The sequence below is a fragment of the Rosa chinensis genome, chromosome 2 (assembly GCF_002994745.2).
Source record: "Rosa chinensis cultivar Old Blush chromosome 2, RchiOBHm-V2, whole genome shotgun sequence".
NCBI lineage: Eukaryota > Viridiplantae > Streptophyta > Magnoliopsida > Rosales > Rosaceae > Rosa > Rosa chinensis.
The window spans coordinates 13,287,286-13,307,319 of NC_037089.1; the positions used below are offsets into that span (position 1 = coordinate 13,287,286).

At 38.0% G+C, this 20,034-nt stretch overlaps 3 protein-coding genes and 1 non-coding gene across 4 annotated transcripts; 1 reads left to right on the forward strand and 3 right to left on the reverse strand.

Annotated features, from left to right (window-relative positions):
- The first annotated feature begins 2,059 nt into the window (after positions 1 to 2,059).
- On the forward strand, positions 2,060 to 2,131 carry TRNAE-UUC. Its single transcript has one exon. It is a non-coding gene; the product is annotated as a tRNA-Glu (tRNA).
- Positions 2,132 to 2,372: 241 nt separating this feature from the next.
- Positions 2,373 to 8,684, reverse strand: LOC112188349 (ATP-dependent DNA helicase DDM1). The gene is made up of 16 exons (XM_024327445.2): positions 8,528 to 8,684; positions 8,274 to 8,339; positions 7,651 to 7,872; positions 7,482 to 7,559; positions 6,728 to 7,074; positions 6,435 to 6,624; positions 6,183 to 6,358; positions 5,557 to 5,626; positions 5,276 to 5,468; positions 4,613 to 4,708; positions 4,421 to 4,515; positions 4,153 to 4,272; positions 3,452 to 3,571; positions 3,264 to 3,362; positions 3,049 to 3,156; positions 2,373 to 2,923 (listed from the first exon to the last, which is right to left on the reverse strand). Exons 2-16 carry the CDS (start codon positions 8,328 to 8,330, stop codon positions 2,705 to 2,707), a joined length of 2,190 nt encoding a protein of 729 aa, XP_024183213.1. The 5' UTR covers positions 8,331 to 8,339; positions 8,528 to 8,684; the 3' UTR covers positions 2,373 to 2,704.
- A 968-nt stretch (positions 8,685 to 9,652) lies between these two features.
- On the reverse strand, positions 9,653 to 12,550 carry LOC112190540 (sulfite exporter TauE/SafE family protein 3). The gene is made up of 11 exons (XM_024329973.2): positions 12,130 to 12,550; positions 11,871 to 12,030; positions 11,596 to 11,796; positions 11,446 to 11,510; positions 11,308 to 11,347; positions 11,077 to 11,138; positions 10,903 to 10,989; positions 10,762 to 10,812; positions 10,390 to 10,611; positions 10,183 to 10,276; positions 9,653 to 10,081 (listed from the first exon to the last, which is right to left on the reverse strand). The coding sequence occupies exons 1-11, from the start codon at positions 12,358 to 12,360 to the stop codon at positions 9,858 to 9,860; spliced, it is 1,437 nt and encodes a 478-aa protein (XP_024185741.1). The 5' UTR covers positions 12,361 to 12,550; the 3' UTR covers positions 9,653 to 9,857.
- Positions 12,551 to 14,314: 1,764 nt separating this feature from the next.
- LOC112190541 (U1 small nuclear ribonucleoprotein 70 kDa) lies at positions 14,315 to 19,320 on the reverse strand. The gene is made up of 10 exons (XM_024329974.2): positions 19,038 to 19,320; positions 18,591 to 18,705; positions 18,416 to 18,495; positions 18,240 to 18,315; positions 18,094 to 18,158; positions 17,913 to 17,975; positions 16,390 to 16,471; positions 16,138 to 16,300; positions 15,469 to 15,540; positions 14,315 to 15,250 (listed from the first exon to the last, which is right to left on the reverse strand). Exons 1-10 carry the CDS (start codon positions 19,131 to 19,133, stop codon positions 14,530 to 14,532), a joined length of 1,533 nt encoding a protein of 510 aa, XP_024185742.1. The 5' UTR covers positions 19,134 to 19,320; the 3' UTR covers positions 14,315 to 14,529.
- Positions 19,321 to 20,034: the final 714 nt, after the last annotated feature.

Genomic DNA, 20,034 nt, shown 5'->3' on the forward strand with positions numbered 1-20,034 from the left:
TTCATACTCATCTTCTTCTGATGCAAAGAATCCGCTGGATAACTTTGACGTGTTGGAGGGCCATGTTCTCCGAGCAATCATGTCACTTGTACGCCACACACAGCACTCGGTTTCTTTATTCTATTTTTTGCCTTTCGTCTTCCCTTGTTCATCATAACCAGACCTCGAGCCATGCTTGAAGGAAAAAGACTATGGTCCTATATAAGGGGGACCATGAAAAAAATGAGTGCATGAAAAATGATATAACAAGCAGACAATGAGACAATGCAGTCACTTTATAGTAACTAAAGCCTACTACAAAATTTTCCCATGTTTGAATCCCGCCCCGTTCTTTCTCTCCATGCACCATATTTGTATATGAAAAACACAGATGAAATCAATAGAGCATAAACTCATCAGAAGTTAATTTCACTGGCACAATGACAGAGAACAGATTTGAAATATGACATGATGTGCAGCAGTGCGCCAGTGAAGTCCTCTTTTCCTTTTCTGGTTACATCAAAACCGATATGCGTCCTGAGAAGGAAACACCAATTCAAAAGGATCAAACCGTCTGGGACTTTTAACATATCAGAAGAGAAATATTTCAGCATCCGATTTTATATAATCTTTGCCTCCACAATTCCAAAAACTAAAGAAATCCAAACCTACAGAATATTTGAACTACCCTTATTCCGTGAAACTGAATTTGTTCTTTTCCAGAGTAGCAGGTAATTTGAAGCGATCTGAGATATCAAATTGTCTAAATATCAGGTTGCTAGAAAAACCACTAATCACTTTGATTCAAACTTATACTATCCGCTAAAGAAAATTTTTTAGTCTGACTACAACAGAAGATCGAGTAAACAAAAAATTCAATGAGTTAGAAGCCAATGAGGGGGAATTCAACAGGTGTTTTAAGCACCGAGAAAAACAGTATCTTCCGTATCAGAAAGAAGAATGCAATAGCTTGTGAACCAAGATCCTGACTTCAGGCTTCAGTAACACCAACTAAAGTTGAAATGGATCAAACTTTAGCAACGAGCCTTTAAGAATGAAGTTATGTGGATGTAAATTCATGTTAAAATGGACAATGTCAACAATATTCGCCCCTCCCTCGCCATGGCATAGTTTGCCTAAATCTCGTTAGGCATAAGAAAATAGGAACAGAAATTTAATGTATATAACTAAATAACAGCTCGAAAAGGTACTCGATGAGAAAGCAAGAACATGCACTTGTCCTATAGTATGAAACAACAAGCACAACACAAACAAAGGCCCAAAAAATAGCCCGGTAACATATCACGTACTGATGAAGAGAGAAAATATTGGAAATCCACACAACAACAAAGGTAAGGTTCTCATAAATATAAAAGTTAATGAATTGTAATATCCTATCACTACATAAAACTATTTCACTGCTCAAAGTAGAGTTGTCCATCTCAGTCAAAATTGTAAACCTGGAAACTCGCACAGAATTATGTCTTTCCCTTTTGAAAAAGGAAAACTCTCCCAATTCCATAATTTCCATGACCCAGATACACCAAATAAAGACAATGTAGGGCATTTGAAATGATCATATATCTGGACCCTCTATGGGCAACCTCAAAAGGCGCTTGTCTTGAAATGACATTGTCAACTATAACCCTTTTCAAACAGCAACAAATAACAATCACTCTATAGCATATATTGGGCTGTCATGAATATAAGAGAGCCAGCGTACTGACAAACCCCAATAAAGTGTCCTCAGATTGAAATTCATCATTGATCATATTCTTTTTTTTATCATATTCATCATTGATCATATTCTTTGAACAACTTAAATTGATTGAGGTGACTAAATGCTCAAACTTAGTGCTAGAAAGTAGTTCCGGATCATAATAAACAGTCATGTAAGTTCTAGCCGTAAAAAAAAAGATGCATAATTTATCTTCCTCTAGAGTGAAGAACAGTAAAAGATAAGTTACCAGGACTCCAGGAGGGTTGGTCTGGAAATTGGTCAATCATAAGACCAACCAATAACCAAGCTCAGAGACTGAACTGGATATATATTATATATAATCGATTCTGAGAACAACTATCCGTTGTCGTCCAGCGGTTAGGATATCTGGCTTTCACCCAGGAGACCCGGGTTCGATTCCCGGCAACGGAACTTTTTTGAATTCCGTTTTCTTTTTATTTTTATTTTTGTCATCTACAACAAAATAATACCATCTAGCAACTCCTATGATAATGGGCTAAAGGCATAGTGTGTATTTTTCGTTGGGGATTTCCGGGAAAAAACCAATACAGCTTGAACATTTTGTCTTGTGGAAGCGGAAAGTGATCCTCTTTACTAGGTAAATATTCAGAGTTATGAGGTTAGGGAATAGGGGGTTGTGGTCATAATCAGATAAAAAAAAACACCATGCACTTTCCTTCATTGATATCCAAATATTTTAGCGTTTGGGACACCAGAAAAGAACTAATCATAACTTAGAAATGCCTATTGCATTAGTTCTTCAGCATCAAAATATTCATCAAGGTTGTCTTGGCCTATCGCAACTTCTGCTCGGTTTCTATCATATACAAAACAACCGAGCCCATTTGGAGCATCATTTCTCAGCTCCCCATAACTTGTCCTCGACCCAGTAAAATCAGTTATAGAATCCATCTATGATCCCAAATATTCTAATTGATAGCCAACAAAAACTAACAAGTCCAACCTTTTCAAATAACAGTTAAACTAACTATTAAGGGTGGAGAGCATGCCCCCACCAGCGGTAGGAACCACCACTTCCCAGCCAGGCCCCTTTAGGGGAAGTGCAGCAGCAGCATCAGTAGGAGTCCCCACGAGATCACTGCGATCCAAGACCTTCTCCAGTTCTTCGTCACTGATTTCTGTCTGTATCATCTTGTCCTCAGCAGATTCTTCTTCTCGGAGAACTGCTATGAGATCCTCTTCCTGAAGAGTATAGCATGCAAACCACACTAAGACAAAGGCACATGATGGAACTGCAGCCCACCAAAGAGACCAGGCAATCTAAGACAGAAAATGATTGGAAAAACAGAAGTGAAAGGAGTATATACCTCCAAGAATTCTGCCTCAGGCTTGGCTCTTTCCTGATGGAACTTCCCTTTTCCAATGACTACATGTTCAAGCTTCAACTTACTAAAAGCTCTTTTCAACATCCGACCCTGTTAACACATTTTCTCTCAAAAGTAAGCAACACACCAGAATTTTTAAATTGAACATTATTATACATGACATAGATATTCACAAGCTAAAAGCTCCACAAACTCACCTCTACAGATTGTGCTGTTGCCAACCGGTAAACATGAACCGGCTTGGTTTGCCCAATCCTGTGACATCTATCCATGGCTTGCAAATCCATTTGAGGGTTCTGGTATGCACACACAATATACCAAATCAGTTTAACCCTTCATGAAGCTGTATGCAGTAAAAGGATTTAACAACAGAAAAAAAATTTACCCAATCACTGTCATACAGTATACAAGTATCAGCTGCAGTAAGGTTGATACCCAGTCCACCAGCTCTTGTGCTCAGAAGGAATATTCTACAAGTGCTGTCTAAATCATTGAAAGAAGCAATCTGCTTGCAGAAATAACTTTTATCAATTAACTATAGCTGTTCATGAGTATGTAATGAATACAGAAAGAAAGTGTTCATGAGTATGTAATGAACACAAAGAAAGTACAAACTCAAATGAACTAGACACAAAAAGCAGTCACGCAAGGGGGTGTAATAAACTCTCAATCAACCCACTGTGTCACTCATCCTAGGCTGTGACCAGAAGTGGAGAACTTGAGTGATTATCGGCCAAAGGTGTTCCACATCAAATATTGCAACTATTGCTATAGTCATATGTACATGGTCAAGAAATAGGACAATATCATTTAAAAAAAAACAAGGATCGCTACTATCTGAACTTTCTTGCAACTATTGCTATAGTCATATTGCAACTATTTATTTCTGTAATTACAATTTGCCGAATGATGGGATTGCATTAAGTAAAAAAAAATAAAAACAAGGATCACTACTATCTGAACTTTCATCTTTTGATACATACTAATCTCGACTTTCATGTTGCAAAAAGCATGAGAATGACAAGTATCTGAACTAAGAAGATTTCCAATGAAAGATTTAAGAGTCAATTCAAACCAATCACAAACCTGTCTTCTCCGCTCATCTAGTTTCACATGGCCATCGATTCTACAAACTTCAAATCCTTTTTCGCTAAAATAGTAATCCATTATATCCAAAATCTTAGTCCACTGTGAGAATATCAGAACCTGATAACAAATGCAAAGGAAGCTAATTAGTCAACACTCAACAGTAATACAAACAAAAATACATCTGATATAAATGTGTTACTTTATTGGTCATGAAACTTATGATTATGAAGATCAAAATCAGACAACACATGAAACAGTCGCATACCTTGTGTTTGCAGGCAAGCAGCCGCTTCAACAGTCGTTCAAGCAAGCTAAATTTCCCACATTGCTCAACTATCTGGTCAACAGGGGGGTAGAAATCTGGCAGGAAAACACAAATGCATAAGAGCTGCATACGCATCCATTTCATCTTTGAAAAAGATCATACAAAATCCTGAATTAAGTTAGAATGACATACATGATCCATCAAATGCCGACTCTAAAAGGTCAGGATGATTGCAGTTCTTCCGAAGTTGGATCATCAAATTGTTAAGCTTCCCTTTCAGGCCATTTACTGCAAGTGTAAGTATTGTTAAATAACATGGAGAACTATACAATATGAACAGTCAAAAAACAACAAACCAATTTGATTATCATAGATAATAGCATGCCAGATTGAATTAATATATACTCACCCATTATATTACACTACCATCAAATTCAAAGATGAGATCTAATAGAAATCATAAACTAATCAAACCCCACCCACCCTATAGGAAAAGAAGTAATCCAAATGCAATCCAACTCATTGCAAAGATGACCATAGATATATGAGCTTTAAGATCATTTATTGAACTACACAAGACAATATATAAAGAAGCAACCAGAACCTCATAAAGACTTTGTGTTCTTCTGAATTTTCTAATGAGTGTCAGATAAAAAACATGGTCATCTGATCAGCTATGCTGTCTCAGATAGTATTTGGTAATGGTCTCACTTGAGACAATGATTCACAGAAAACGGAAAGTGTTGTAGCATACATCAAATGATTCCAGAAAAAACAGAATGCAATGAAGACCTTATCTTTCTTACTAAAACACACATTGCAGTACAACGTTTCAAGTAAAGCCATGTCTCATACCATGGCTTCCATTTTCAAGTATTAGATGTTTCTCCAGTGTCTTATTGATCAGATGTTCCTGAAACTTCTTTTGATGCTCTGTCATGGTTGCATATAATATGATTTCCTTTTTCCTAGGAAGCATCAGCTCAACATCTATCTTCATTCTTCGGAGAAGAAAGGGACGCAGTATGGCATGGAGTTTCGGTAGCACCTGCAGACAAATGAAACAACCAATGCATCACAGTTACGTTACAAATGCTCTATAAAAGTGAAGCCACAATGCTAGCAAAGGTGCATACTTGAGCCCTTCTCTTCTCTTCCAATTCTTCCTTCATTGCTTCACTATTGCACTTTCCTCCTAGGTCAAACCTGACAACACAATTGATATATATTATTTAATCTGGTCAACATAACCTGCTACAACTCCTCATCTAATACACCCAATCTATCCAACCATACAAAATCCATAAAATATTCCAAAATTTTTCTGAGTGAACATATTTGGACTAAGGTGGTAGCAAAACATGACATTTTTCTAGACCACTACTACTCATCACAAAGAAAATTGTTTCTGTGACTTCACACTAATGAGTGAAACTGCCCTACACTAATTTTACAACCTGATAGATGTAGGATTCCCATATTTTTTCAATCTAAGACTTTAATCTATTAGTAAGCTAATAGCCGAGTCTTATACAAGTTTGTATGTTATAAACATATTTTAGTATATATATATGTGTGTGTGTGTGTGTGCGCGTGTGTGTGAAAGTTGCATATTGCAGTTTCCAGGGATCAGGAACTTCTGAACCAGACTACCGTTGATACATAAGGTCACCTGTCGCTACCAAAAATGATGGCACTGTATAGATCAATAAGTCTGCAAATCAATCAGAGGGAAAATGAAAAACTTTAACTTCATACTTACCATGACTCAAATTCTTCATGGGATGAGAATATATCCGGCAAAATAAAGTTCAACAATGACCAAAGCTCAGCCAAATTATTCTGCAGAGGTGTTCCAGTCAACAGAATCTTATTCTCTACAGGTATGTACTTCAACTGCTGCACTAATTTGCACTTGGAGTTTTTCAATCTGTGTCCCTTCAATAAACAAATGCAAGATAGGTTAATACATGATATAGTTAATGTTTATAAAAGGAAAACAAAAACTACTCACTTCATCAACCACAAGATATTTCCAGTTGTAGTGCCTTAAACATTTTCTTGCATCAGCCAACGCAACTTCATATGAGGTAACAATTATTGGGAAGTTAGGGCCAACTGATTTGGGCATGTGCTTCCTTCTTATGTCATCCCTTTCTTTCTTGTTACCATGATAGATTATAGCCTTCATTGAAGGCGTAAACCTAATGGGAAAAGAAGGCGCAAAAAAGAAACAGAGTTGGCAGATCAGATTATTAAGCTAATCTAAGAGCAATTAAACAAAAGGGATCTGTTTAAAACATTTACCTTGAAATTTCATTAATCCAGTTGGAAAGAGTAGAAAGAGGTGCAATCACCAAGTAGGGCCCATCCAGTCCCATAGATTTCAGATGAGAAAGAAAACCTATGGTTTGGATAGTCTTTCCAAGTCCCATTTGGTCTGCAAGGATCCCATTCAGCCCATTTTGCCATAAAGAGATCAACCACTTTACACCTTTGAGTTGATAAGATTTCAATTTTCCACCAGTCAGTAGAGGTACAAGTTCCTTTTGCTGTTTCTCAACTCTTTCTTCCTCGGTTAGGTTCACATCTTCAATTTTCTCACCCTCTTTAGATCTTGTAAGCATAGCTGCAACTGCCCTCTTGGCCTTTGTCTGGGAAAATGCCAAGATACAAACAAAAAAAAAAAAAAGTTAAAAAGTTAAAAAAAGAAACTCAAAGAGCACTTAAGAATATCAAACAAAGATAATCACATTTATTTACTGCTTCTCATGTGATGGAAAGGTGAAACTTAAATGAAACTGATTATTCACTAGATGTTGCAGTAACACATATAAATTCATTATGTCAACGGAATATAAGAGCAATCAGGCCACCAACATTCTTAATAAATAGATGTCCATCAAATTTCCAATTTTCTAGAAGTAGCAGAGGCAGCTTGAGAACACAATGTACAACAATAATCATACCTGTACAAGAATATTCATAATTGTGATCTAACAATCCAGATTCCATAGAGCAAGATATCTCATCCAATCAAAGTAAATCAAGGAATTCTTACATTATTGTAAGCAGCCTTTCTTTTGAAACCACGGCCTCTCTTTTTCTCAACAGGTTCACACGGCTGCTCGGGAACATCCTAGCAATGCATTCCATTTCAAAACTAAATCAACAGAAAAGAAGAATAAGAAGGAATGACTCATTTAAGAAGAAAAGTGTAAGAAATTTACAAGTGTGATGTCATCCATTTTCTCGAGCAAAAAATCCGAGTAAAGCTGAGTCTTTGTTAGAAGCTCATCCAACTTGCTAAACTGAGTGTCATTCAAGTGGGGCGGCTCCTTTTCTGTTTCTGCCTCCTCTTCCTTAACCCGAGCTTCGAGGAGCTTCTCCTCCTCCTTCTCTAATTTGACATCAATCTCCTCTAATTTGACATCAATCTCCCCACATACATCCTTATTCATGATCAAAACGAAACAATTTTAATCTTGAAACACAGAAATATGGGCAAAGATTTTAAATTTATTCACCAAAACCCCTCATAAACCCCACACTGAACCTCTTTGCTTAGACCATACTTGACTCAAACATCAAATTTCTCACAGAAAAACGAGAACCCAACATCTGACATACATAATCACACCCACCGTTAACAAACAACAAGCAGAAACTTTGATTCTTCAAAAATTAAATTCCCCTTGGATTTAAAAAAGAAGGGTAATTTCAAACCATGTTCATCCTTTTCACTTGTTACCTCCCAAACATTTCCGTTCAAATTCCTTCATTTGTCCAAGAACCAAACAGAACCGAGATAAAACCATATAAAAAAACAAACGCCATTAAAGAGAAGGCTCACCTCTTCCTTGAGAACCGAAGTCGGAGACTCCGCCGACGGCTCGGCCTTCGTCGCCATTTCAAAAACCTAAAACCCAAAAACAAACAATAAGCACAGACAAAACCAAGACAAAAGAGCAAAGAAAAACACCAATCAAATGAATTCAAAAGCCCTAGAATCCGGATTTCAAACAAAGCCGTACCGAAATCCAATTTCACAATCCAGAAACTAAAAAAAATATAAAAAAAAAAGGAAAAAATCGAAAGAAGCCGAACCGTAATAGGAGTCGTAAGAAACTCTTGAGGTTTTTACTGAGAGGAAAATCAGAGAGAGACGAATGGTTTCGGAGAAGCGCTTGAGATTTGAAGAGAGAGTGAAGAAGGCAGGGGCTAGTGGCGGAACAGTGAGCAGTGAGAGAATTAAAGTAGCAGCCACAGAAATTAATTAATTAATTAAAAAAAATGAGGGAGTGGGGGGGTGGTCTGGTCTGGGCGGGAAAATGGGGCTTTTTGAAAGTGCCCTCGGGAAGTGTGAATAATTACTAGGGCACCATTATGTTTCTGGTTGAGGTTCTGGGCCTATGGGGTTTGGTTCTGTGAGTCTATAAATCATAAATGGAATTTGCATTTGGATTCCCAATTTTAAGGGGAACCAGGCACGTTTTGTCTGGCATTATGGATTTTTTCTTTTATTTAATTTAATCCCAGTTACCACTTACCACCGATCGAGGGTCCATAGTCCACACTCCACATGATCCGATCATCCAGAACACTTCTTTTTTTGTCTTTTTCAGTTTTTCTTGATCGACGGAGGTTAGCGTTAGTTGTTAGCAACACACACACACATCTATGAAGGGTATCCCAACAGAGCTGCAATTCTCTCCAATGCGGGACCCACCAACAGGCACAAAGGCCCCCGGCCACCACTAGCCACTAGGCGTAGGAGAGGGAGTTCGAACCCAAATGTGGGGGTTCCGTTTTCAGATGAAGATATATTTTCGAATTTTGATTTTATGAATTAGGGTTAGACTGGATTTTTGTTTTTTTTTTTTTGTGAGAACCTTAAACCGAACCAACTATGTTAGTATTTGATTTCTTGAGCCGAGATCGGAGTAATTATTCTATAGTTCTAGAATAAAATCGAAAAATCATTCAATTGGAGAAGTCGATACATGCAAGTGTAAAAGTCCCGAGACTACACCTAACTAGATTGAGTGTAAAAGTAAAGGCTTAACTTGGAGTGAAAGAGGTTTGAACTTGAATCTACAATTCTGCATCATGACATGACATCTAAATCTCCTCTCTTAATTTATTTCAATGATCCAGTCCCCCTTAAAAAACTATTTTTCTATTTTATCCATGATTCTTCCCAAGTAAATGATGAAATGTAACAGAAATTGATATGACAATGTTGGCACAATAGGTTAAAACCAAAAAAATCCAGTACGTAGATATAGCACTTAATCTTTGCCAGAAATTTACTGGAAAAAATATACACCATTTGTAATGTAGAATATGATCCAGTGTGGATACAGTTATTTTGGGTTGAGAAATCTTCCACAGCAATAAATAGAATATCTTACAATCAAATTTCTCACTAACACTTTTAAGACTGGTGACAGAAATTTTCAAACCCCATGTACTCTTGATTCTCCATCTTCTTAACCATGTTTGCTATCCCGACCCCCCCTAAGCTGATTGCACTGACGAAAATCGTCATAGCTAGTATGAAGATGACAATGGAGGCTCTTCCGAGCACTGCAATGATCTTTCTCACGACATGTTGACCAGTGAAGGCAGCAATTGTAGCAACCAAAACAAAATAAGCAGCTGCAGCAGCATCAGTACACACGAAGCAATTAGTACAATGTACATCTTAATTTGTCGAAACACATATTTACGAAGTCAAATTGTGGCTACTAATTATTTACCATATGGAACTGGGAAACGGTTGAGAAGGTAATATTGTACAACTGACATGGAGGATGAGAATAGCATAGCAAAGGTTGATGTAGCACTTGCTACCTGCAACAAAAGAGTGGAGTTAAATTTATTGGTCTGGTTCCATTTTCATGTTCATTTTCAGGAGCAGCTGTGGTTTTATCACTAATGCTTATAAAAGATTCAGTTATATATACCTGAGGAGGAATTCCAAGTTCAAGAAATAGGGGTCCCAAGATGAAACCGCCTCCGAGGCCAAGTAGTCCACCAACCATACCAGCTACAATCCCACAGCAGCAGTAAAGAAATAGCTGATGCAACTTCCAGTTTGTGATTTCCTTTCCTTTTGATGCAATTACCCTGGTGCCTTTCCACAAGCATATCGCTTCAAAAACTGTTACTGAGGCAGCAATTGGTACCTATGCAATCACAAAAGTACTATTATCAGCTTAACAAGACCATAGAGAATATCACTCATCATTTTTTTTTTCATGCTTGCACTTTTTTGTGTATTTCTAGCTATGTTGTTTGTGAAAGAAATCATTCTAATCGGGTTGATTTTACTTTACCTGCAAGGAATTCAGGACCCAGAACATGGTGGAGCAAGTCTCGGTATATGTCTGCATAAAAATTCAGATAGACTCATTAGTAAGCAAAAGTGGGTGATATTCTAGAAATCATATTTTCTTGTCCAGACTAAAATAAGTTACCTTGACAATCTGAACAATAAGGAAAGCCACCCACACAAACACAAGCAATAACAACTCTTTCCAGTAAACGTTGCGCGAGATAGGTACCTGGATAGAGTTGGTCTTAAATTCAGTACAAAATAACTGAAATTACTACAAAATTAACATGTCATTTTCAAGAATTTCTGGACTCACTTCGTCCTCTTGCAATGAAACTGGACCGCTAGGTAATGGTTTGTAGTCTTCTCCAGAACCATCTGCGAGCAACAAAAAGAGGTTAGGGTCGAATATAATGAAAATATGGTGTTAGTTTAATGCTTATGTGTGTGTTATTATTATTTCCCTGTAGACCTTTCTTTTAGTATATAAGCTTCACTGGTTTTATCGGATTTTTTGTTTAATTGGAATGGAACAATGAGCACTCACCACCGGGTTTGGACTCCGATTCCAACTGCTTTTCGGCTTCCTGAAAGTCATGTAAAATCCCAAGTTCCTCATTAGTAAGTTCTTGATACAAAAAGAACTCGGTGATTCCTCAGGAAATAGTAACTTGAAAAACTTTACCTTCTTCATCATTGTTTCTTTCTTCCATGTTTGTATGCCTTTCATTAAAGCTTTTGCTGCTGTCCCTGCAATGATAGAAATGATTTTAAGTGTAATGAATTAAAAGCTTTGGTGCGCTTTTCTTTTGTTCATAATATTATGAGTTCGTACCTAGGAAAAGAATGATGAGTAGAACTGTGACCATCCAATCGGCAAACATGACGTTGAAGGCAACTCCAATGCTGATTCCTAGCATAAGCATTGGCTGAAAGAGCAAAGCCAGATCATAATCTATAAGGGGCATGTCCAGTGTTGGGTGCCTAAGTCTCAAATTGAAGTACACTGTTGAGCCTGCAGCTCCCATTATCATACCTGCATGAACTTTGATGATTAATAACCTACTTAAAGAAAGGCCAGCATGTAAAGTGATTAATTGAGTATCTAACACTTGGAAATGGCGGTGGAAGACTTGGGATCGAAACCAACGATCAACGCGAGCATCGGAACAAAAATTCCTCCACCACCAACACCTCCAACACTACCCAATGCAGCACCAAAGAACCCAACTATTGTTCCCACTACAATTTTCCAACCAAACTTCATCTCCTGCTCACCCAAAACATACAAAATGTCAAAACTCAAAAACACATGTACATCAACATTAATAGTACGTGTGGTACCGAAAAAGAAGAAGATAAAACTCACAGGCCAAACAGGTTGATAAGAAGACCCTCCAGTCTGCCAGAGAAGCTTCATCATTCTCACAAAGACTCCTTGCTTTACATCTTCTTCAACAAAATTTCTTGGCTTCTGCTCATCTTTTAGGGGCCTTTCTGCATTCACAACTTCACTTATCATAAGGAGGCTAATGAACACTGTCCATCCTATAAGTGCTACTGCTGATACTGTTTTTCGAGTGATCATCATTCGAGCCATTCGACTATTGTGTGAATCTGATAACAAGGGAAGTGGAAGAAGAAAAAATTTGTATGTGTATTTCTCTGATTGAATGTGTTGTGAACTTTCTATCCTCCCTACTAGAAATCAGAGTGAGGAGGTTTTGCACTCTTTCAGTACCTGCCTATTGTCTACATTTATAATCCTTCCCTCCTTGTCACCCTCAAAATCTTAATACACCAAATGGTATCTGAAACCTCACATGTACGTATTGTTAAAAAAACTTCCCAAGTATCAGTAAAAAGTAAAAAATTTGGTTGCCTTGATTCACTTTTGTATTTGGGTTGGCATTCAATGAAGTTGTGTTTAGGCTCATAACCATCTTAGGGAAACAACTAAAAGACCAAATCTGTACTATCTCTCAAACAGGGCTTTTACTTTGGCATTATGAGAAAATCTGGTACCAGTCAATTCTAGCTTTCAGTAAAACTTTGTGTATATTTACTGATTGGAGTTGATTAGAATCTGGGTTTAAGTCGGAATCTATATGTACGGATTCTTGTCCACATTCAACAAATGATGGGTTTCCAGGAAAACCACCCAGTAAAAGATTCTTAATCTTAAATTTCTGAGTAGGAAATAGTTCAATGCAAACATAAAATCTTTGTCTGCAATTCTGTTATGAAGCTTCGTAGAAGCTCATGCACTTGAAATTGGTAATGACTAGTGGGTTTAACTGTGGTTAGATGTGCCTAGTGTTTAGGCAAATCACAATTTTATATGCTGTTGATTGTGATGGGGTTATTTGACCTAAACATGAATGCTTAGTTTACTAGGGTAAGTTTGATGGGTACTTTTTTACCATTATGGAATTGACAACATGTTCAAATTTAAAATATTATCGTTATCCTGTCAATGACTATCATGTTATCTTGTTATCTATTTAAACATAAAACTGATATTGCATCGGGCATATTGTGCATTTTACGGTTTCTATCCTAAATAGTGTGAAAACAACATTTCACCTCTAAGCCTAATTACCTACTCTTCCATTCCATCACGTTGCCACTACATTTAGAGTAAACAGGTGTCTTTCCAAGCACAGAGCAATATAAGTTTGTTTCTAAGTTGTCATTCTTACTTGTTTCTTGTTATCAGTTTGTTTCTAACCACAAAACAAACCCAGGGTTTTCCAGGAAGTTTCCAAGCAGCAGCAGCAGCAGCTTGAAATTCTCATGATTAGAGAAGTACAGGCATTTTGTGGCAACATCCTTGAAGCTAAAGGTGCGTGTAATCAAGAAGCTCCATCTCTGTACAGAAATGATACGAGTTCTAGGCAGGCGGTGTACTTATCTGTGAAGCTTCATAGCTGCTTCACGGTTTTTGGCCACTTCTTCGCCAGTTACATACATAATCACTGCCACAATGACACTGCCACTTCCAAAAACAACAGCCACAGTTTAAAAGGCCTTTGGCTTGCCTTGTTTGCCAGCAACGTCTACGACCGCCATGTTGGTTTTCCCGAGTGACGTATAAACTTGGTTTAGGCATTTCGTAAAAGGGATTGTTAGGTAAACGAAAATGATTGTGCCATGTTTACCTACTGGGAATAGAGAAGATATGGATAAAAACAAGGAGGAGAAAACTCACCTTTGAAGTCTACTCTATGCAAGCAACTGATGTTCATTTTATTACTGTGGAGGGTCTGCAAATCAAGAAATAGTATGTACATAGGTCAAAAACAACGGAGGCAATAAGAGATTTAACTGGAATGAAATTACGTGAGTACTTCTGTCATCTCTAAATCTTTCATTCATGCAACAGGATACTGAATCGTGAACATGAGAGAGTATCATATCCCTTCTGGGCGTGTGCATGTATTTTGCTGTGGTAGTAAATATGGAATTTCATCAAAATACCAAGCAGTACAAACGAGTTATTGCGAAATATCTTCAATTAAGTATTGAAGGAACCACCGACCAATAATAAGACATATTGAAAAGGTTCATTACCATTAACTCACGATCTTTCTACATAGAAATCAAACACAAACAAATAACCCAAACACAACAATATCCACAAGAAGCCCATTCGAAACAACATTAAATGCAAATTGAGTGAAAATAACAAAAACCAAAAGACCATGCAGAAAGCAGCGGCTGCAAATTGGTCAACCAAGCAGGTGAATACCCGGGAAGCAGACCCAAATCAATATTCATACTCCCGAGAAATTGATCTCGCAGAACGCTGATAATCACGCTCCACATCTCCACTTCTATCTCTCTCACGTGATTCAACTGGTGCTTGTTCATAATGGTAGTCATCATCCTCCATTCGATCATCATAGCGATCAGGATACTGTTTGTAGCGGTCATGGTCATGCTCAGCATCCATATGATCATCATACTGGCTTCGACGACGCTCATAGTGCTCAGGATCATGGTCAGGGTCTGAGTGCCTATGGCCATGTTCAGGTTGGTCAAACCAAGCCTGGTCATCTTCTGGGGCAGCAGGATCATAATCCCGCTCCCTTTCTCCTTGCCTGTCCCTCCCATGTTTTGATTCAACACGGTCAAAATCAGACTCTTTATCACGTGAACGGCCACGATCATGATCCGGTAACCCAACTTCATAATCCCTCTCCCTCTCTCGAGGGCGATCTCGCTCCCGGTCACGGTCTCTATCGCGATCACGCTCATAGTCGCGACCACGATCCCTTCCTCGGTCCCTTCCGCGATCACGATCACGACGACTATCCCTTTCCCTTTCCCTGTCCCTATCCCTGGTTCTATCACGGTCCCTGTGATGCCTATCCTCCCTATGATCACGTTCTCTAGGCTTGTCATGGGAGCGTTCTCGGGAGCGCTCACGGGACTTCTCCCGTTCTTTCTCCTTCTCTTTCCCCCTTTCACGAGATTTTTCTCTGTCCCTAAAATCATTTCCCTCGATATCAATCACTTGAAAAGTAATAATGAAATTGTAATAACTAATTCAGTTTTACAATTTCAAATCAGTTTATAATTGAGCAGTAGAAAAACATGACAGTTCAGGGAATGTAGCATGCCATTTGCTCTGACCTTTTCAATTGTTAGCATCAATACCAAAACCTTTCTTAAATAATATGGATAATAATTTAGCAAAACTTACAGGTCTACATGTCGCTCCTCGCGTACCCTTGGCTCCTCAGACCGGGATGGTCCTCCTGATTGTGCTTGCTCCCTATGCAAGTAAATAAGATACAGTTAGCGAAGCAATTTAGAAAGAGGAGGGGGGCAAAGCTGAACTTATGAGAAAACCAAAGTTGCATCTGAACACTTCCAGTAATAATATGACGACTTTCAATAATTCTTTTGGTCAGAAGCACTTGACAGAACTACTAAGAGCAGTTGTCAAAAGCCAAGGGCTTCTATGGCTTGTACAATAAAAAAAAATAATGAAAAAGCTAATTTATATATACACACATTAGAAAGGTGCAAAGAACTACTCCTAAATAAAAAATAAAAAATAAAAAAAACAGTCATAAACAACCAGTTAAACAACACTATCTTTGTTCGGTTGTGCCCAAAAATAAGGTAAGTTTGTTTTAGCCATTAGTATAACTTCTTACTGAATGCATAGCCCTGGCTACATCTGGGATTAGGACTAACAACAATGAACAATGTTAAGGGATTCAATTCTTCACTTCAATTAGGAAAACAAAGCATAGGCAGTTTTGACCATCTCCCTCAACCATAAGTTAAGTATGCACCAGATAATGAAGCACATTGATTTTTCCAATGACTATAAGCTTGCAAAAGTTGGAAATAAACCACTTACCTCCCCGAATGTCTCTGATTAACTTCTTCACCACCAACTCTGGTGGTTCCAAGACCACCACCCAGTCGCCGAGGTCGCCAGTTTGGTACCGTTCTACCACGTTCCACATCTACAAGCACCCTTCTACCTTCAATTTTCTTCCCATCAGCTTGCTTGTATGCAGCTGTAACATGAATATAGCTAGTGTTAAGCAAACATGAAACAAACATGGTCAACTCATGATAATCTAGTGCATAAAATATTAGAGCGAACCTTTCATGTCCCGGGTATGCATGTATTCTATGAATGCATAGCCTCTAGGTTTATTTGACTCTTTGTCGGTGACCAATCGAACCTGAAATTACACAAAAGAATATAATCAATAAAATAGACAGAGATGATTCAGCTCTTAAGCAAAGAATGCTTAAGAGTAAGAAAATATGCATAGATGGTTTAGCATCAACTAAGCAACCTACAACTATAACTATAATATTGAATCCTATATGGCACGGCAGACAGGCACTATGCCTCTTTAGCCGTGCTCACCTTTAAATAATAGAGCTTCCCATCGCAAGATGCATCACCACCGGCTAGAGTTGCAGAAATTTTGACATTTGTGGCCAATTTACCAGTTGAACAGACTATTATCCCCTTACCAGGGAGATTTGTTTTGAATAAAAGAAATTTTCAATACTATTAGAGATACCAGGAATCCTTACTGCTGATGACTTTTTTTTATTTTTTTGACAACCTTTATAGCCAAAGTAAAACTTTTAGCAGCAGAAAATGCACGTACTAAAAATTCAGAGGAAGAGATACTAATACTCCCGACATGTTTACCCAGTGCAGGAAACAGAACAGAAGTTGTGGTCTCCTTTTGTTGCTTGACATAAGCATAACTGGTCTGCTCAACTTATAGCATTCAACTTTGCTATGCAGATTAAGCACCATCTTTTGAATTGGGATAAATTATGGGATCAAAGATACCAACTGTGGAATATATTCACCATCTTACCAGGGATATTCTTGAATGTTAGAACTTCGAACTTAAAGCAAAATATATCCTAGAAACATCCACTTCCAAGGTCTCTTAAATAAAGCTACATCAAAGAGGGATCTTCGGAAGGAAAAGTGGAACAAACCCATACGAATTACCAGTACACTGGCAGTGTAATATTAAGGCTTATAAGTTCGGCTTTGCTGTGCAGGACGAGCACCATCTTTGGAATCAGGTGGTCAAATATAATTGATGAATACTCACCCCTTACCAGGGTTTCTTCTTGAAAGTTAAAACTTAATACTAATTGCTAATGATTACCTAGAAACACCCATTATTTTCCAACATCTCTAAACTGAACCATAACAAAGAGAAAGCTATTGAAGGATGAATGAAACAAACCAGCAAGACATTACCAGCATATTTCCAGAAACACCTGTATTAATACCAACTTGCAGACTCCACAGAAAAATAAAACTAAATCAGGGAGAACAAACTCAAAATGCATCACTGGTTATAGTTAACTGCTGAAAAGAATAGGCTGAAAAGCAAATTTTGAAAACAAGTCATCGCCCAAAAAAGGCAGATTCTTGTGGAACTGAACAACATGACATGAGAAAATATGTAATGATATCTTTTCAAGAAAATAGTAAATGGAAATCAATACTTAAATGCTGCGACAACAGCATAGTTTTTCAAATTTTGAATTAGGGAATCTGAGATTTGTGAAAAGGAAAAAGCTCCAACACAAATGAACCTCTTACCGAACCCCCTTGGGGTTGCTCAGAAAAACACCTACCCTTTTGATTGGACCATAAGCGTCAAACTCTCTTTTAAGTCTGCTCTCAGTTGTCTCGTAATTCTGCAAGCAAACAGTTACAATTAAAAGTCCCGAATCATACAGCAAACAATACATGTCAGTTGTAAAGTAATATTTGTAGCAGTAGAAAATAACCAAATCTGTATGCAAAAGTACTTACGAGTCTAGCGACAAACAAAGTCTTGTATGGATCTCCAGAAATATTTGGATCACTATTTGGATCATCTGCACAAAAATAGAAAAGAATAGGTTAGAACAATTACCAAACTTCAAATCCTACAATTAAAAGAATAATGGGGTTATTACATTTCTCTAGCTCCTCCGCGGCCTTTGCTGCACCCTTCTCAAGTCTTAACTGGTGTATTCGAGCCCTTCTTTGTGCCTAAATTTAACAAAACAAAACCAATACATGTTCAGACATATGATTAATGAATTCATAATCAAAATTTCTCATGCAAGAGTTTCAAGTTAAAAAAACTTACAGGAGTTTCTCCCTTTTCGACAGGTGCAGTATACTGGGGATCCCCCGGCTCAGCAAAATTACTCACATACTGTGCTATCCCTGCATTAGCCACACAATATCAATCAACAACTGTACCATATAAATTAGCCAAATCAGAAACACCACACCCCTATAAGATTCTTAAGAAAACAAACCTGTCAGCGGCGGGCACTTTCGTTTCTCAGGAGGAGGCTTAAAATCCAACGGCGGACGAGGCTCGAAGAGCTTCAAAAGATTGGTTGTTAAACCAGTGGGGTGGCTCTGCCCAATCTGCATCGCAAACACGAAATTTACAGATCAATATTTCCTTTCAAAACAAAATCAGATCCTCCCCAATTGTACAAATCAAGTAAGAAACCAATACATAATGCCTAGTCCTAAGCTTAACATGCTCAAAATCTTATCGGTTATCACTATCCAAATCTATAAAACGAAATTCAACAAATTAGAAGAAAAACAACAGAGATCAGCTCCATATTCAGCTAGGGTTTAAAAAAAAAAATCGGAAATTTTGGGGGGGGGGGGGGAACCTAGCTCTCAAAAAATTGAACTCAAAACCCTGAACCTTGAAGAAGAAAGAGAAATTAAAGCAGAGGACTCACCAGTTTGAGCTGGAGGACATTAGCGCGGTTCTGGGCCTTGGTCTTTGCCTGAACGGCGGCGTTGTTGCGCATGAAGGCATCGCTGTAGTCGCCCATGGCGAAGAGATCGAAGCAGCTGCAGAGTTAGGGTTTCCGCGGCGGTAGTCCGAGTACTGGTACTCAGACGACGAAGGTTGCATGTACGGGTGTACGAATCGGATCTCGGATCCGGTGCAGGCAGTCGGGTCGGACTGAGAAGAAGAGCCAGATAGCGGCAGGGAAAAAATCAGAGAAGGGTTTTCGCGGGGCTATTTATAGACCCGCCTACTGTTTTGTCCTATGCGTATGCGTAGTTGGACTTGGAAGAAGAAGTAGAAGGTCCTAGCGAACCGTGGTTAAAATTTTCTTTACCCGGTTCGGTTTTTTATCCTCTTTGTTTGGACTCAAGATAAGCCCAATGGGTCTATTTCCAAGCCCAGTATGACGCTTTTAAATCAAGAGGCGAAATGAGGAATGATCTAGTTAAGATTGGACCCGATTACGATTCACGGGACTTGAGAGTTGTTGTTCCTTCGCTGAGTGTACTTTGACAATATATAATATTTGGACCCTTAAAATCACATATCCGTAAACTTGTTGACTTGGACTTGTTAAGGAGAAGTTCTCGAGTCATCCAACCCACCGATCATGTCTCTCTTGAAGGTGGTACCAATTATCTTTGTTTTGAACTCCTTGGTTCATTAATTTCAAATTTAATTATAGAGAAAATTAGAAAAAAACCCAAAAAATGAAGCTCCTTTTAAGGGAAACCCAATCATATGATTTCTTTTAATCTACACCCATTCACATAATTAAACCTACCGTATAGGTTTTAAGTCTATAATTAAGTTTTTTTCTCTTTTTTTAGTTTGACTATTTTACCCTTCTCGTCGAAGAATGAAAAATTTCCTCAAATATAGGTGTTTTTTTTTTATTTAAATATGGCATCAGTTATAAACACAAATTAGAATTTAATATC

Excerpts from the sequence above, each read along its gene's own strand:
- LOC112190541 (XM_024329974.2), bottom strand. The coding sequence starts at position 19,133 with ATGGGCGACTACAGCGATGCCTTCATGCGCAACAACGCCGCCGTTCAG. Across the intron at positions 18,159-18,239 it reads CGCGGAGGAGCTAGAGAAAT|ATGATCCAAATAGTGATCCA; the intron begins GTAATAACCCCA and ends ATTTTTGTGCAG. Across the intron at positions 17,976-18,093 it reads CTTTGTTTGTCGCTAGACTC|AATTACGAGACAACTGAGAG; the intron begins GTAAGTACTTTT and ends GTTTGCTTGCAG.
- LOC112190540 (XM_024329973.2), bottom strand. The coding sequence starts at position 12,360 with ATGGCTCGAATGATGATCACTCGAAAAACAGTATCAGCAGTAGCACTT. Across the intron at positions 11,511-11,595 it reads ACTCATCATTCTTTTCCTAG|GGACAGCAGCAAAAGCTTTA; the intron begins GTACGAACTCAT and ends CTATCATTGCAG. Across the intron at positions 10,082-10,182 it reads CCGTTTCCCAGTTCCATATG|CTGCTTATTTTGTTTTGGTT; the intron begins GTAAATAATTAG and ends ATGCTGCTGCAG.
- LOC112188349 (XM_024327445.2), bottom strand. The coding sequence starts at position 8,330 with ATGGCGACGAAGGCCGAGCCGTCGGCGGAGTCTCCGACTTCGGTTCTC. Across the intron at positions 7,075-7,481 it reads GAAAGGCTGCTTACAATAAT|ACAAAGGCCAAGAGGGCAGT; the intron begins GTAAGAATTCCT and ends GCATTTTCCCAG. Across the intron at positions 3,157-3,263 it reads CAACAGCACAATCTGTAGAG|GGTCGGATGTTGAAAAGAGC; the intron begins GTGAGTTTGTGG and ends ATGTGTTAACAG.